This window comes from Neophocaena asiaeorientalis, unplaced genomic scaffold, assembly GCF_003031525.2.
Source record: "Neophocaena asiaeorientalis asiaeorientalis breed wild unplaced genomic scaffold, Neophocaena_asiaeorientalis_V1.1 scaffold21, whole genome shotgun sequence".
In the NCBI taxonomy this organism is placed as follows: Eukaryota; Metazoa; Chordata; class Mammalia; order Artiodactyla; family Phocoenidae; genus Neophocaena; species Neophocaena asiaeorientalis.
In genome coordinates, this window is record NW_020174053.1 from 394258 (window position 1) to 407060 (window position 12803).

Consider the following 12803-nt stretch of genomic DNA (forward strand, 5'->3'; position numbering starts at 1 on the left):
TGCAGTGAACATGGGAGTGCAGATATTTCTTTGATGTAGTTATTTCATTTCCTTTAAATTTATGCCTAGAAATTGGATTGCTAGGTCATATGGTAGTTCTATTTTTAATTTTTTGAGGAACCTCCATACTGTATTACATTGTGGCTATACTCTTCAGATCTTCTGCCCATTTTTAAATTGGGATGTTTGGTTTTTTTGATGTTGATTTGTATAAGCTGCTTATATATTTTGGAGATTAATCCCTTATTGGTCGTATCATTTGCAGATATTTTCTCCCATTCAGTAGATTGTCTTTTCATTTTGTCAGTGGTTTTCTTTGCTATATGCAAAAGCTTTTAAGTTTAATTAGGTTCCATTTGTTTATTTTTGCTTTTATTTCCTTTGCTTTATGAGACAGATTTAAAAAGTATTGCTGTGGTGTCAAAGAGTGTTCTGTTTTCTTCTGGGAGTTTTATGGTTTCAGGTCTTACAGTTAGGTCTTTAATCCATTTTGAGTTTATTTTTGTATATGGTGTTAGAGAATGTTCTAATTTCATTCTTTTACATGTAGTATCCAGTTTTCTCAGCACCATTTACTGAAGAAACTGTCTTTTCTCCGTTGTATATTCTTCTTTGTCATAGATTAATTGACCATAGGTGTGTGGGTTTGTTTCTGGGCTCTCTATTCTGTTCCATTAATCTATGTGTCTGTTTTTATGCCAGTACCATACTGTTTTGGTTACTATAGCTTTGTAGTGTAGTCTGAGTCAGGGAGATTGATACGTCCAGTTCTGTTCTTCTTTCTCAGGTTATTTTGGCTCTTTGGGATCTTTTGTGTTTCCATACAAATTTAAAAAAAATTTTGTTCTAGTTTTGTGAAAAATGCCACTGGTAATTTGATAGGGATTGCATTGAATCTGTAGATTGCCCTTGGGTAGTATGGTCATTTTAACAATATTAATTCTTCGAACTCATGAACACAGTGTATGTTTCTATCTGTTTGTGTTGTCTTTACTTTATTTGATCAGTGTCTTACAGTTTTCTGAGTACAGATCTTTTACCTCCTTAGGTACCCCTAGGTATTTTATTCTTTTTGATGCAATTGTAAATGAAATTGTTTTTCTTAATTTGTCTTTGTGGTTCGTTGTTACTGTATAGAAATGCAGGCTGTGACTCCTGCAACACAGGGGAGTTTCTTTTGGATGACGAACCTATTTTGTATCCTGGTTATGGTAGTGGGTACACAGACTTATACATGTGTTAAGATTCATAGACCTGTATACCAAAAAGGCAAAAGTCAGATGCTTATTAATTGGGGAGCTCCCTCTAATTACCAGACCAGGAAACAAATAAATTAGCAGAAATACCCATCATGAAATCATGAGATGAAAAAAAAACAAAAACGGAGTAACTTTTTCTTAAAGTTTTCTTCTCACAGTTTTAGGCTCACTTTTAAAATCTTTTCTTCCTCCTAATACCTTTTCAGAGACATGTCTTCACTGTTCTCTAATTTTTTTTTCTTTTTTATAGAACATATAGTTTAAATCTAAGAAAAAACAACCCTCCAAAAAACTGCTCAGATTGTCTTATTATTTTGGAGTTTTGCAGGATTGACTATTTCTTCTTATAAGTACTATCCACAGGGTTTGTAAATCTTTGTTCCGTATTTTTTTCTGTAGTGATACTTGTACCACTATATGACCATATGTGTCTCTGGTTCAGTGGTAGCCATCTTATGCATGCTGAGTTGATTCATTCTGAGTTTTAAAGTTTCTATTATATTTGAGTTTCTTCCTAGTACAAAGAATAAGAAAAGCATACCTGTTGACAACTTGTGATAGAAAAAGTTTGAAAGGAACTGTAAAATAAGGAATCCTGAGCATGGTGCGTTTATCTAAAGAATAAATATGGGACTAGAATGTATAATAGGGACTTGAGTGTAGGAACCAAAAGTTAATCTTCTGTATATATTCAACATTTGTCAGATTCTTACTAGAATACTCTCTTCAGCTCTGAACTTGGCAACTTAAGCAAGATGTGGAAATAATTGGCAAGGTTCCTGAGAGGAACAATGAAAACTATTAGAGAATGAAAATAAAGCCTTTAAGAGAAGGTTAAAAGAATTGACGTTTCCTAGGGAAGAAGTGAAGAGCTGGAACACGGATGGTAACTCTTCATTTTGACTGACCAGGTGGCAAAAAAAAGGAATGTCCTAAATTTTCTGGAGGGATTTATTAGCATATGAACTTTACTCTGCATTCCGAGATGATTGAGACCATATTGTATGCACTCGCTTCTTCCCTGGGCTTTTCTCATGTCACACTTTCTGGTTCTCTCCCTAGCATTTGACACATTTGTATTTTGACTCCTTTTCTTGGAGGGGGTGGGTCTCTCCTTGACTCAGTTTCTTATCTTTCTTTTCCTCTTTTTCCCCCTCCTCCTTGGTGAAATCTCATGACTTTTGCTTCTGTCTTGTTCATGTCAAATCCATCCTTTACACACAGGCACCAGCAAGATCTATCCAAAATAAACATACCATGTCACTTTCCTACTCAGAATCCTTTAGAATCTTCCCGTAACTTCAACAGCAACCACTGTCCTCCAGGGTCTGGATCCAGGAGAGGGGCAGTGAAGTGACAGGTGCTCATAACCCCTGGCCAGAAACATCTCTGTCAACCCACCCACTACGAGCATGCTAGTTTACCCACCATGTCAGGAAACAGGGAGTGCACTTATAGGACAGCTCAAGCTCCTTAGGAGAGCATGAGAGACCTCCATGCTTGGTCCCCTGTCTGCCTCTATAGCCCCTAGCACCGCATCCCACCCTGGACTGTGAGTTTTGTTTTTCTTGCATATTCTGTTACACATGGCTTGCAGTTCTCAGGATTTGTCTTTTTTTAATAATAAAAATATGAAGGGAGTTATAAGCTTTTTAAATTAGGAGAGTTGCTTGGTATATTTTATAAGGAGGTTTTACGTACTTTTTAAGACAAAAGATGCTGGATTTCCTGAATTTTGTCCCATAGTATCTTCAGAGCGATTTGCCATTTTAGTTTTGAGTTTGTCCGGATTGGGTATTGATGAGATAAAAACAGAAAACAAAGTTAGTATATATTTATTGAATACTAGGGAACAAATCCGTTAAGAACTATAATTCTTCTTTGTGGAGTCATAAAATGTTAGAGGGAACAGGCCCTTAGATATCATCTGCTTCAGTCTCTCATGGTACAGATGAAAAGAAAACCGAGGCTCTTGAGAGGCTTGCCCAGGACATAGCAGACAGTATGGCAGATTCATCTAGAGCCCAGATGGCCTCAGGGTTGTACTACACCAGTTCTCCTTTTACTGCAGGGGTTTCCTCCCTCCCTCTCCCTCCCTTCCTTCCTCTCTCTCCCTCCCTCCCTCCTTCCCTCTCTTTCTTTCTTCCTACCTACCTACCTATCTGTATTTTTTTAAGCAGAGGAAGCTTACTTCTTTTTAAGTAAAATATATCCATTTACCTTTTTCTGTGAAATGCCTCATATTTATACAAAAGTAGAAAAGGAAAGTGCTTGTTCAAATAACCAATTGGTGTGGGTATATATTTGTGTATTGCATAAATGTACTGAATATATGTATATATATGTTTATATATTTAATATTCACATAAGGTGAATTAGATTATTGAGTGGCAGGAATTCATAGTTGATTCATTTAACTTCTTGGGTTTAATTCTTACTCTTACGTTTAAAAAAGTTGAATGACTCTTAAGTTTTCTTATAACTTCCAAATCATAATAATTACCAACACTTGAATAGTTCTTATTCTCTACCAGTCAGTTGTGGTTGCAAGTACATATGTTAAGTACACACTTATATGTAATTCTTGCAACTATTATGTGAGGTTGGTACAGTTACTGTTGAGGAAATTAAGGCAGGAGGGTGTAGTGGCCCAAGGTGATGCCATTAGTAAAATGAGCTGGGATTGAAGCCAGGGAATCTGGCTCTACAGTCCATGCTTATGGCTCCTGTACATCACTGTATGGTGTCTCTGTGCTTTATCTTGTTACTGCTTTGAATGAGATTTAATAAAAATGAATGTTTAAGGAAGCCTGTCTCTTCTTTCTTGATGTTTTAAAAAATAAAATATGAGTAACAAATGTTTAACTTATAAAAGAACAACTCTTTTTAAAATGATAAATTCATTCTGAGGAAAATTAAGAAGTTCACTAATTATTGATAGCAGTTCTATTAATATTTTATATAGTGTTTATTGGCCAAAAGAATCTAAATCAAACTGAAGTTACTCCTAGGACTCTATATAATCTTTACAGTTGTATAGCGGCTTTAAAAAATATTATTCAGAAACAAACCAGAATAACTTTTTTAGGTAGAATTTAATGAGAACATGATTCTGGATGATTCTGTTTTGTCAGGTCCTCTTCTGGATGCTGTATTTTAAGAAAAGCCCAACCAGACTGAGGGAAGGGATTGAGAACTATGTCATTACGTAAGAAAAATTTGGAGGGCCTGGTTACGCTCAGCGTGGAGAAGAAAGAACATTCTCAAATATATGAACAGTTGAACAGTTGTTGTTTAGAAGGATTCACTAACTAAACTCATAGAAACAGAGAATAGAAAAATGGTTTCCAGAGGCTTGGGGGAGGTTGGGAAATAGGGAGTTGAATAGGTAAAAGGGTACAAAATTTCAGCTCTGAGATGATTAAGGACTGAGGATCTAATGTAAATCATGGTGACTGCAGTGATAACACTGTATTGCTGAGAGAGTAGAACTTACATGTTCTCACTAAAAATAAATAAGTAAATATATGAGGTTACAGATGTGTTAACTAAGTGAGAGGAGTCCTTTCACAGTGTATACGTATATCAAATCATCACGATGTATGCTTTAAATATCTTACAATTTTATTTGTCAGTTATACCTCGGTAGAGCCAGAGAGAAAAAACAGATTTGACTTCATGGGATAGAATTGGAGCAGTAGGTGGAAAGTTACAGAGTGACAGACTTTTAGCTCAGTAGAAGCCGAATGTGAAATTGGCTGGCTTAAGCAGTGAGGATTTCTTTGTCAGGAAGTTTTCAAGCAAAAGCTGGGTAACCCCTGGGAAAAGGATTTTGCAGAGCAGATTCATAGTTTAGTTGGACTAGATGACTTTTCAGTTCCCTTTTCACAGTCCTTGGCATGTTAATATGCACTCAATAAATAACTGTTAAATTAGTGACTTTTGAAAACATGGAATGGGAGAAATATTCTTCTCTATTTTAAACCAGTGTGACTCTCTTTTTTTAATGTACAAAGAACTCTTTTAAAATTAATTTTTGGGTGCGTTGGGTCTTAGTTGCTGCACGTGGGCTTTCTCTAGTTGCATCGAGCTGGGGCTACTCTTCATTGCGGTGTGCGGGCTTCTTATTGCGGTGGCTTCTCTTGTTGCAGAGCACTGACTCTAGGTGCGCGGGCTTCAGTAGTTGTGGCACACAGACTTAGTTGCTCCACAGCATGTGGGATCTTCCCGCACCAGGGGTCGAACCCGTGTCCCCTGCATTGGCAGGTGGATTCTTTACCACTGTGCCACCAGGGAAGTCCCAAACCAATGTGACTCTTAAAGTGACTTATTTGATTCTGTCCTGATTATAAGGAGAGATTGAGAGGGAAAAATATTTAACTTTAGATGTCAGTTTGGTTACTTTCTGGTTCCTCTTATATACTGTGAGGCATTATAAATTGTGTTGTGCTCTCCAGGAAACGGTAAGTAACTTGCATAGCTGTTATATAAATCATTACTATATAAGTTTAAAATGCATACATTTTTGTATGTATGCATATCTGAGTTTATTAACTTGTAAGCTCTTTGGTATTAGGATTTGTATTTTTATGTTTCCCCTCACAGCATCTAGTTCATACCTTTTAAAAATAATATTTGAAAGTGATTTCAAACTCTGTGTGTGTGTGTGTGCGTGTGTGTGTGTGTGTTGGGTATGGGGGGGTTGTCCCTAATTCTTACTCAGAAATAAAGTCCTATCATTGATGTATGCTAATGCTGATTTTTAAATTTAGAAATTATTTAATTTAATTAATTCAAGTCAATTTTGAATTGTGTTGAATGTAGAGGGGAGCATATTCAATGTTTGTTGCTTTTGTAGGTGCATGTGAGGGAACCTTGGCTTGCTCCACCTGTCACCTCATCTTTGAACAGCACATATTTGAGAAATTAGAAGCAATCAGTGATGAGGAGAATGACATGCTTGATCTGGCATATGGACTAACAGATAGGTAAGATTTTTGGACCACTTCTGTTGTGATAATAATATAGGAGGATAAAAGTTTTATTAGTTCATGTCTGTCTCTGACCAGAGACATGTAATATGCATGCATGTAATAGGGTCTCCCAGTGTAGATAGATAACAGTCACAGACTTTGAATATCAAATATGTGACATTTCTCTTATGTATTCTACAGTTTAACCCTTATGAAACTTTTAACAAAAGTAAAAAAAAAAAATAATTGGAAGTATTAGAAGCATAAGTTCTAGATCCTAATAAATCTTCTTTCATCTATTTTTATTCCAGGAATTAATATTTATCACAGTTTAATGAGTTGGGATTAAATTTAATGCTTTTTATGGTATTCTTGAAGGACAGATTTGATAATTGAAAGAAATTATAATGGAAAATTTTACCTACTTGAGAGAATACAATTTTTAAAAGAACTTAATATATAATAGTAATTATGTTAAAATGAATACTTCTGTTTCTAACTGTACATTAAAGTAAATCAGAGCTTATTCTTGTTATTAATAAGTAGAATTACTCTTAAAAGTGGTAAGATTTATAGTAGCAAGAGATATCAAGTGATACCTTATTTTTTTTTAATTATCTAGTCTTTTGGTTTGAGTTAGGGAAGATAGGTAGTTAATTTACTGTTTCAAGGGACGAGATAACAAGAGTTTATTTAATTAAGGTTGGCTTTGGTGTTTAACTGTAATTTGGTGGCCCTAATGAAAAATAGTTTAAAAAAATAAGAAATAATAGTAATAATAATAGCTTTATTTCATGTGTATCATGTAACCACAATTTTATTAGATCCTTAAGATAAACCCTCTTATCTAATGATCCTCAAAAAGTTTTTAGGTCATTGGTATTTATTGTGGCTGCCATCTGCCTGTCTCCCCTCACATCTTCAGGTGCCACATTCTCTATCAACACCTCCTTTTTTTTCCCTGAAGGATAACACACAGAATACACTCAATGTTGTGTTAATTTGGTTCTGAAAATTGTTTCTTTCAATGTGAGGGGTAAATCATAGCTAACTGCTTGCCCTTTTATTCAGGTGAAATTTCTAGGTGCATGTAACAGATAATATTCTGAATGAAAATTTTAAAAAATGAGAGGAAATGGAGAGCTACATTTAGGAGAGGTACATGAGTGTGAGAAGATACAAGAGACCTATTGTAAATGTAGACTAGCCAAGAACTTTGATAATATTCAGAAGTTTTAGAACAAGATAATGGAAAGCAGGAAATAGCTTTTATGGCATTTTATAGCTGATATTCTTAAGTACACAGAATTTTAGTAGAAATGCTTTGTGGGGAAAGAGTATAATGCTTTTCACAGGTAGGATTTAGAAAACACTGACATATTTGGAATGAAAATAATTTTGTTCAAAGATAGTAACTGCGTGTAAACTTCTATTTCTAGGGTTCCATATACTTCCAAACAAAGAAACACGGAAACTCAGTCTTTAGTTCTTAGGTTTATTTTATTTATTTATTTACTTACTTACTTATTTGGCTGCACCAGGTCTTAGTTGAGGCACGTGGGATCTTCATTGCCACATACGGGATCTTCATTGCAGCATGTGGGATCTTTAGTTGTGGCTTGCAAATTCTTAGTTGTGGCATCCATGTGGGATCTAGTTCCCTGACCAGGGATCAAACCCGGGCCCTCTGCATTGGGAGCGTGGAGTCTTAACCACTTGACCACCAGGGCAGTCCCATAGGTTTATTTTTAAAATTAAGTGCTATGTAAATGTCTATAATTTTTAAGATAAAACAGCATCATTTTGATGTTTACTTTAGGGTGTACTTAACCTTGATTAATGATGGCTTGTTGATACACGGGTGCATATGGCACTTATTTTACTGGTTACATGTCTCCTTTTCCCCATTAGAGCAGGGGCCATGTCTTATTTCATCATTGTGTCTCCAGTGCCTGATTCACAAAAGGCGTCACCAACTGTTTTTGGAATTAGTGGTTGGTAGAGAGATTCAGGAATTATCTGTGAATCTATTTTTGATGGTTGTCATTGTTCCCTGCTACCAGTTTCCATGGATAATCTACACAGAGGCCTCAGTTTCCATATTTGTAAAATGAGGATAATAATAGTACCTACCTCATAGGGTTGTTGTGTCGTGTCAACTAATAAATGTACGTGAAGCTCCTTGAACAGTGTCTGGTGAAGAAAGCATTCATTAAATGGTTGTTGTTGGCATTCTGACTATAATAATATTAATTCAAATGCCGGAAACTTACTATAATGCCTACAAACTTAACAAAGATTATTTCTAATCTTCAGAGTTAGGCAGTATTATCACCATTTTATAGAACGAAGCTTAGTTCTTGTGGATTTGCTCAAGGCCACACAGCTAGAGAATGACAGAGTCCTGGTTTGAATCAGTTACGTTAGACCCCAAAACCCTTGGTTTTTTACTATTTGAAGCTTCTTCTCTGCATTGAAAACCAAACTTTAGAAGTAAAGTTAACGTAACACCTAGTATATTTCCACTGTCAGGTGTATATGGAGAAAATGTCTTCAAGGTTTGCACAGGTGTGAGATTTTGTAGGATTAATAGTGAAATCAAGGAAGACTTGCTGTCTGTCTCCTTCTGTAGAAGTGTAAGACACTTTCTACACTGGTAGACCCTGGAGCGAGAGACCTTCCAGGAGGAAGTAGGGGAGTGAGAACAGCCACGGTGCCACTGCCTTATCTTCTAGGGTTATAGAACCAGCAAGGGCTTTCGGTGCTACCCCTCCCTGTGTTCCCCCACACAGTTCTTGTTCTTCTGTTACTACACTTACTTTATTCTGCTCTGTATCACTGGTAGCTCTTTCTGTCCTGTTCCCCTTACTAAAAGTTCCTTGAAGGCTAGCATTACCCTACTCATCTTTGTATGGACACCAAGAGTAACCAACAGTCTCTCTAGGGCTCACCACAGTCCTAATGAATTTGTCTAAATTGGCTTGCCTTATTTTTTCTCTTGCAGACAGAGCTTAATGCATAATTGAGTATTGTCAGGGCTGTTTCTATTCAACAAATAGGAATTATTGGTAAAAGGGGATTTTTTTCTATCAGCAATCAATATTTCCCATGGCAGTAGTACTTACTCCTTGCTCAGAAACCTCCCAGTGGTCCCTCATTGCTCACCAGTAAAAACCTGAACCCCTTCACTGGTGTTCAGAGCTGTCCATGGCTTGGCCACCTTTCTAGCCCATCACTCCCCTGTCCTTGTCTGGCCTGCACAGCAGCCAGGCCAAAATCCCATATTGCCTCAAACATGCCTTGAATCCCTATTAGCTTTGCCTCAAATGCCTTTCTCCTCTTAAGTTCTAGCCAGCCTTCAAAGCCCATTAGAAACACCATCTCCCCCATCAGAAGTCAGTGCTTTCTCCTCAGCCCTTTCAGCTTTCTCTCTCTGTGGCATTTGTCACAGTCTCACATGTTAATTATCTGCAAATGTGTCTCAGCTCTTCTATTTGATTGAATACTTAATACTGATATTAGCAACTAATCCTCATGGCAGTCCTGTGAGGAGCCCACTTATTATCCATGTTTAGGATGAGGTTGGGAAACTAATATTTGGCATGGTTAAGAAAGTTGCTTGTGAACACATCATGTTCAGTGCTGGATTCTGTACCACTGGTCTGTTTGGCTCTAACCCCTGCATCCCTGGCACCCAGCATGTAAGAGGTGTTCAGTAAGGATTGAAGTGAGTTGCTATTCTTTTACAAACCCACTGACATTTAGTTCTGTGCCTTTTGATGCTCAGCAGGTGCTTGACAAATATGTTGACAAAACCAAGACCTACATACCACATTCCATCAAATTGAAGGCAGTTTGATTATAAGGCTAATATAGTATTTATTTTTATGTGCCATTAAGAAGGAAAAAGCTCTGCTGATTAAAATATGGTGTAAAATGATCTTATCACTTAACGTTTTATGCATATTGAAAGAGCTATTGATACTTAGATTTAGAGCTATTTAGACAGATTTGTACATCACTGTTTTAAAAGGAAAATATAAATAAAATTGGTCACAATACTGAAAAAAATAAAAGAAAAATGGAATTACAGTTATTCTTCCAATGACAAATATTTACTTTCTTAATATCAATTTATGCTGGGTCTCTGTATTGTTAATTTTTGTTTTGTAATCTTTTTGGGCTTATTTTGAATGGTAATGAAATTCAACACATAATATTAACATACTTCCCATAACTCAATTGAAGAGACACCTCTGATGTGACTGCCACCTCACAGTGTAGCTGTGATTGTAAGATGGCATTGATTTTAAGATGCATTTGGTTTCAGAGATGTTAAAATTGTGGGAAAAATATGCATCTGATAATTGATGACTTACATCTATGTGTTTATTCCAAATTTCTTGTTTTAAAGGCTTTAAAAAGTGTAGCTTTCTTTCATAGACTGTATGGTTTTAATTATCTGGGAATTGATTAGTCATTCTCTTGGCATTGCTAAAACCTCAGTTCTCTCCTCCACTGTTGTGCCTTCTCATCATTTCATTGCTTGTCAGTCCTGTCACCAAAAAAGCAGTAGTTCCAGTGAAACAATTAGTAGAAAGATTAAAATGAAGCTTTGGCGTATCACACTTTTTGTTTTTCATATTTACATTCTGTTATCCTCTAGTTGAAAGGGTTGGATGTATCTTTTTCTACTTAATGGAAATTTAAAAGGTAAATAAATCCCTATGCTTTGGGTAAGAAAAGGTCCTGGTAACTGCATTGCTTTGTGAATAATATATACTTAATACTAAATCATACCTCCCCCCTTTTTTATACAGATCGCGGTTGGGCTGCCAAATCTGTTTGACAAAGGCTATGGACAATATGACTGTTCGAGTACCTGATGCTGTGTCTGATGCCAGAGAGTCCATTGATATGGGCATGAACTCCTCTAAGCGAGAATAAATAGGAATATTTTCACAACATTTTACCTATTTTTATAATTATTATTTCTTAATGTAATTAAATGAGAACATGGATGAATGCATTTATTATTATGACTAGATTTATTACTTTAATTCACCTTGTGTAACTGCTGAATTTTGTAGTTCTGAAAGAATGTCATCTTTATTTTGATTAAATTATAAAAACAAATCAAATATTAGAAAGTAGTTAATATGATAAAACCTTATATATTTTACCTGTGTTTGATTAGCCACATTAGCAAAATGTTTTCACATAAATCTTATGCCTACTTACCTATAAAATAGGTTAAAAAAAGGTATCATTATCTCTGTTAGACGTGGTGGAGGCAGAGATGTAAAATGGCTTGTCTAGGGCCATACAACAAATTAGAAGGTCAGTACTAGAACTGTATCTTGTTATTACAAGTTATGTGTTGAGATCGAAAGTGGAGAAATTAGGAATATCATAGCTGTAGTTAAATGTGAATGTGTATGGATGTGTATTTAATTGCTCAGTAAGCTGATTAATTTCAAAGATAGGTATGACCTTATAAATCATTATTCCAAAATTTTGATTCAGTGAAAGCACAGGTAATGTATGCTGAGCAATGACTGAGCACAGGTAATGGAGTGCTGTCAAAGATGTTTGGTGTCAGTTCTGACTGGACTGGAGAAATAAACTAAAAATTACATGTCTTTATTTTTTTATCCTAATTAGAATGGCCTGTCTTTGTAATCTTTTAAAAATAATGCCTGTGACAGAATGGACATCTTATGGATTAGGTTTTCTCTGTCCTGAGCTGCAGAAGGAAGCGAGTGGGCTGCCATCCCCTCGGCGAGGACAGAGCCTCACAGTGTGCACTGAGCACGATGGGCACGGTCCTGGAGGGGGGTGGGCTCGAACACCTCAGATCATTGTCTGTGCATGGCAGACCTTTGTACTTTATCTTTACTGTGAATACACGGTAAATGATAATAAAGGGGTACAAAGTGTGCTCTTGGAAGTATAATAAAACATTAGTTTGGACTAATGGTGGGAAAGGGCAGAAAAAACGAGTTAAAAGTGAATTATAAAGTTGACTTAGCTTCAGGTACATCTGTGCACTTTGAGCATTTGCACAAATATTTGTCAAGTATGGTGTTGGACCTACAATGTTGTGTTATGTCCATTGGGTACAGAGATGAACACGATCAAGAATGCCCTCAGGGAGCTCACCATTTTTTTTTTTTTTTTTTTTTGTGGTACACGGGCCTCTCACTGTTATGGCCTCTCCCGTTGCGGAGCACAGGCTCTGGACCCCAGGCTCAGCGGCCATGGCTCAAGGGCCTAGCCGCTCCACGGCATGTGGGATCTTCCCGGACCGGGGCACGACCCCGTGTCCCCTGCATCGGCAGGCGGACTCTCTACCACTGCGCCACCAGGGAAGCCCCGGGAGCTCACCTTTTATTAGGAAAAGATAAAATATATGTATGCACAAATCATTTGCTTCAACTAAACTGACCAATTTGCCAAATAAGAATACTTTTAAACTAATTAACATGTATAAAGTGATTAAGGAAGAACTCAGGGCTTCTAATGTTCATTTGACACTTGATAACCATCGAGTGCCTTCTTTGTGGAGAGT

At 36.5% G+C, this 12803-nt stretch overlaps 1 protein-coding gene across 1 annotated transcript in view; it reads left to right on the top strand.

The window, feature by feature from the left end:
• The window catches only part of FDX1 (ferredoxin 1), a 33052-nt gene extending 21175 nt beyond the window's left edge, over positions 1 to 11877 (top strand). Inside the window, exons 3-4 of the mRNA XM_024754211.1 lie at positions 6118 to 6247; positions 11053 to 11877. Of these exons, the coding sequence (XP_024609979.1) occupies positions 6118 to 6247; positions 11053 to 11179 (257 nt within the window). The 3' untranslated portion in view covers positions 11180 to 11877. The remainder of the gene's footprint in view (positions 1 to 6117; positions 6248 to 11052) is intronic.
• Positions 11878 to 12803: the final 926 nt, after the last annotated feature.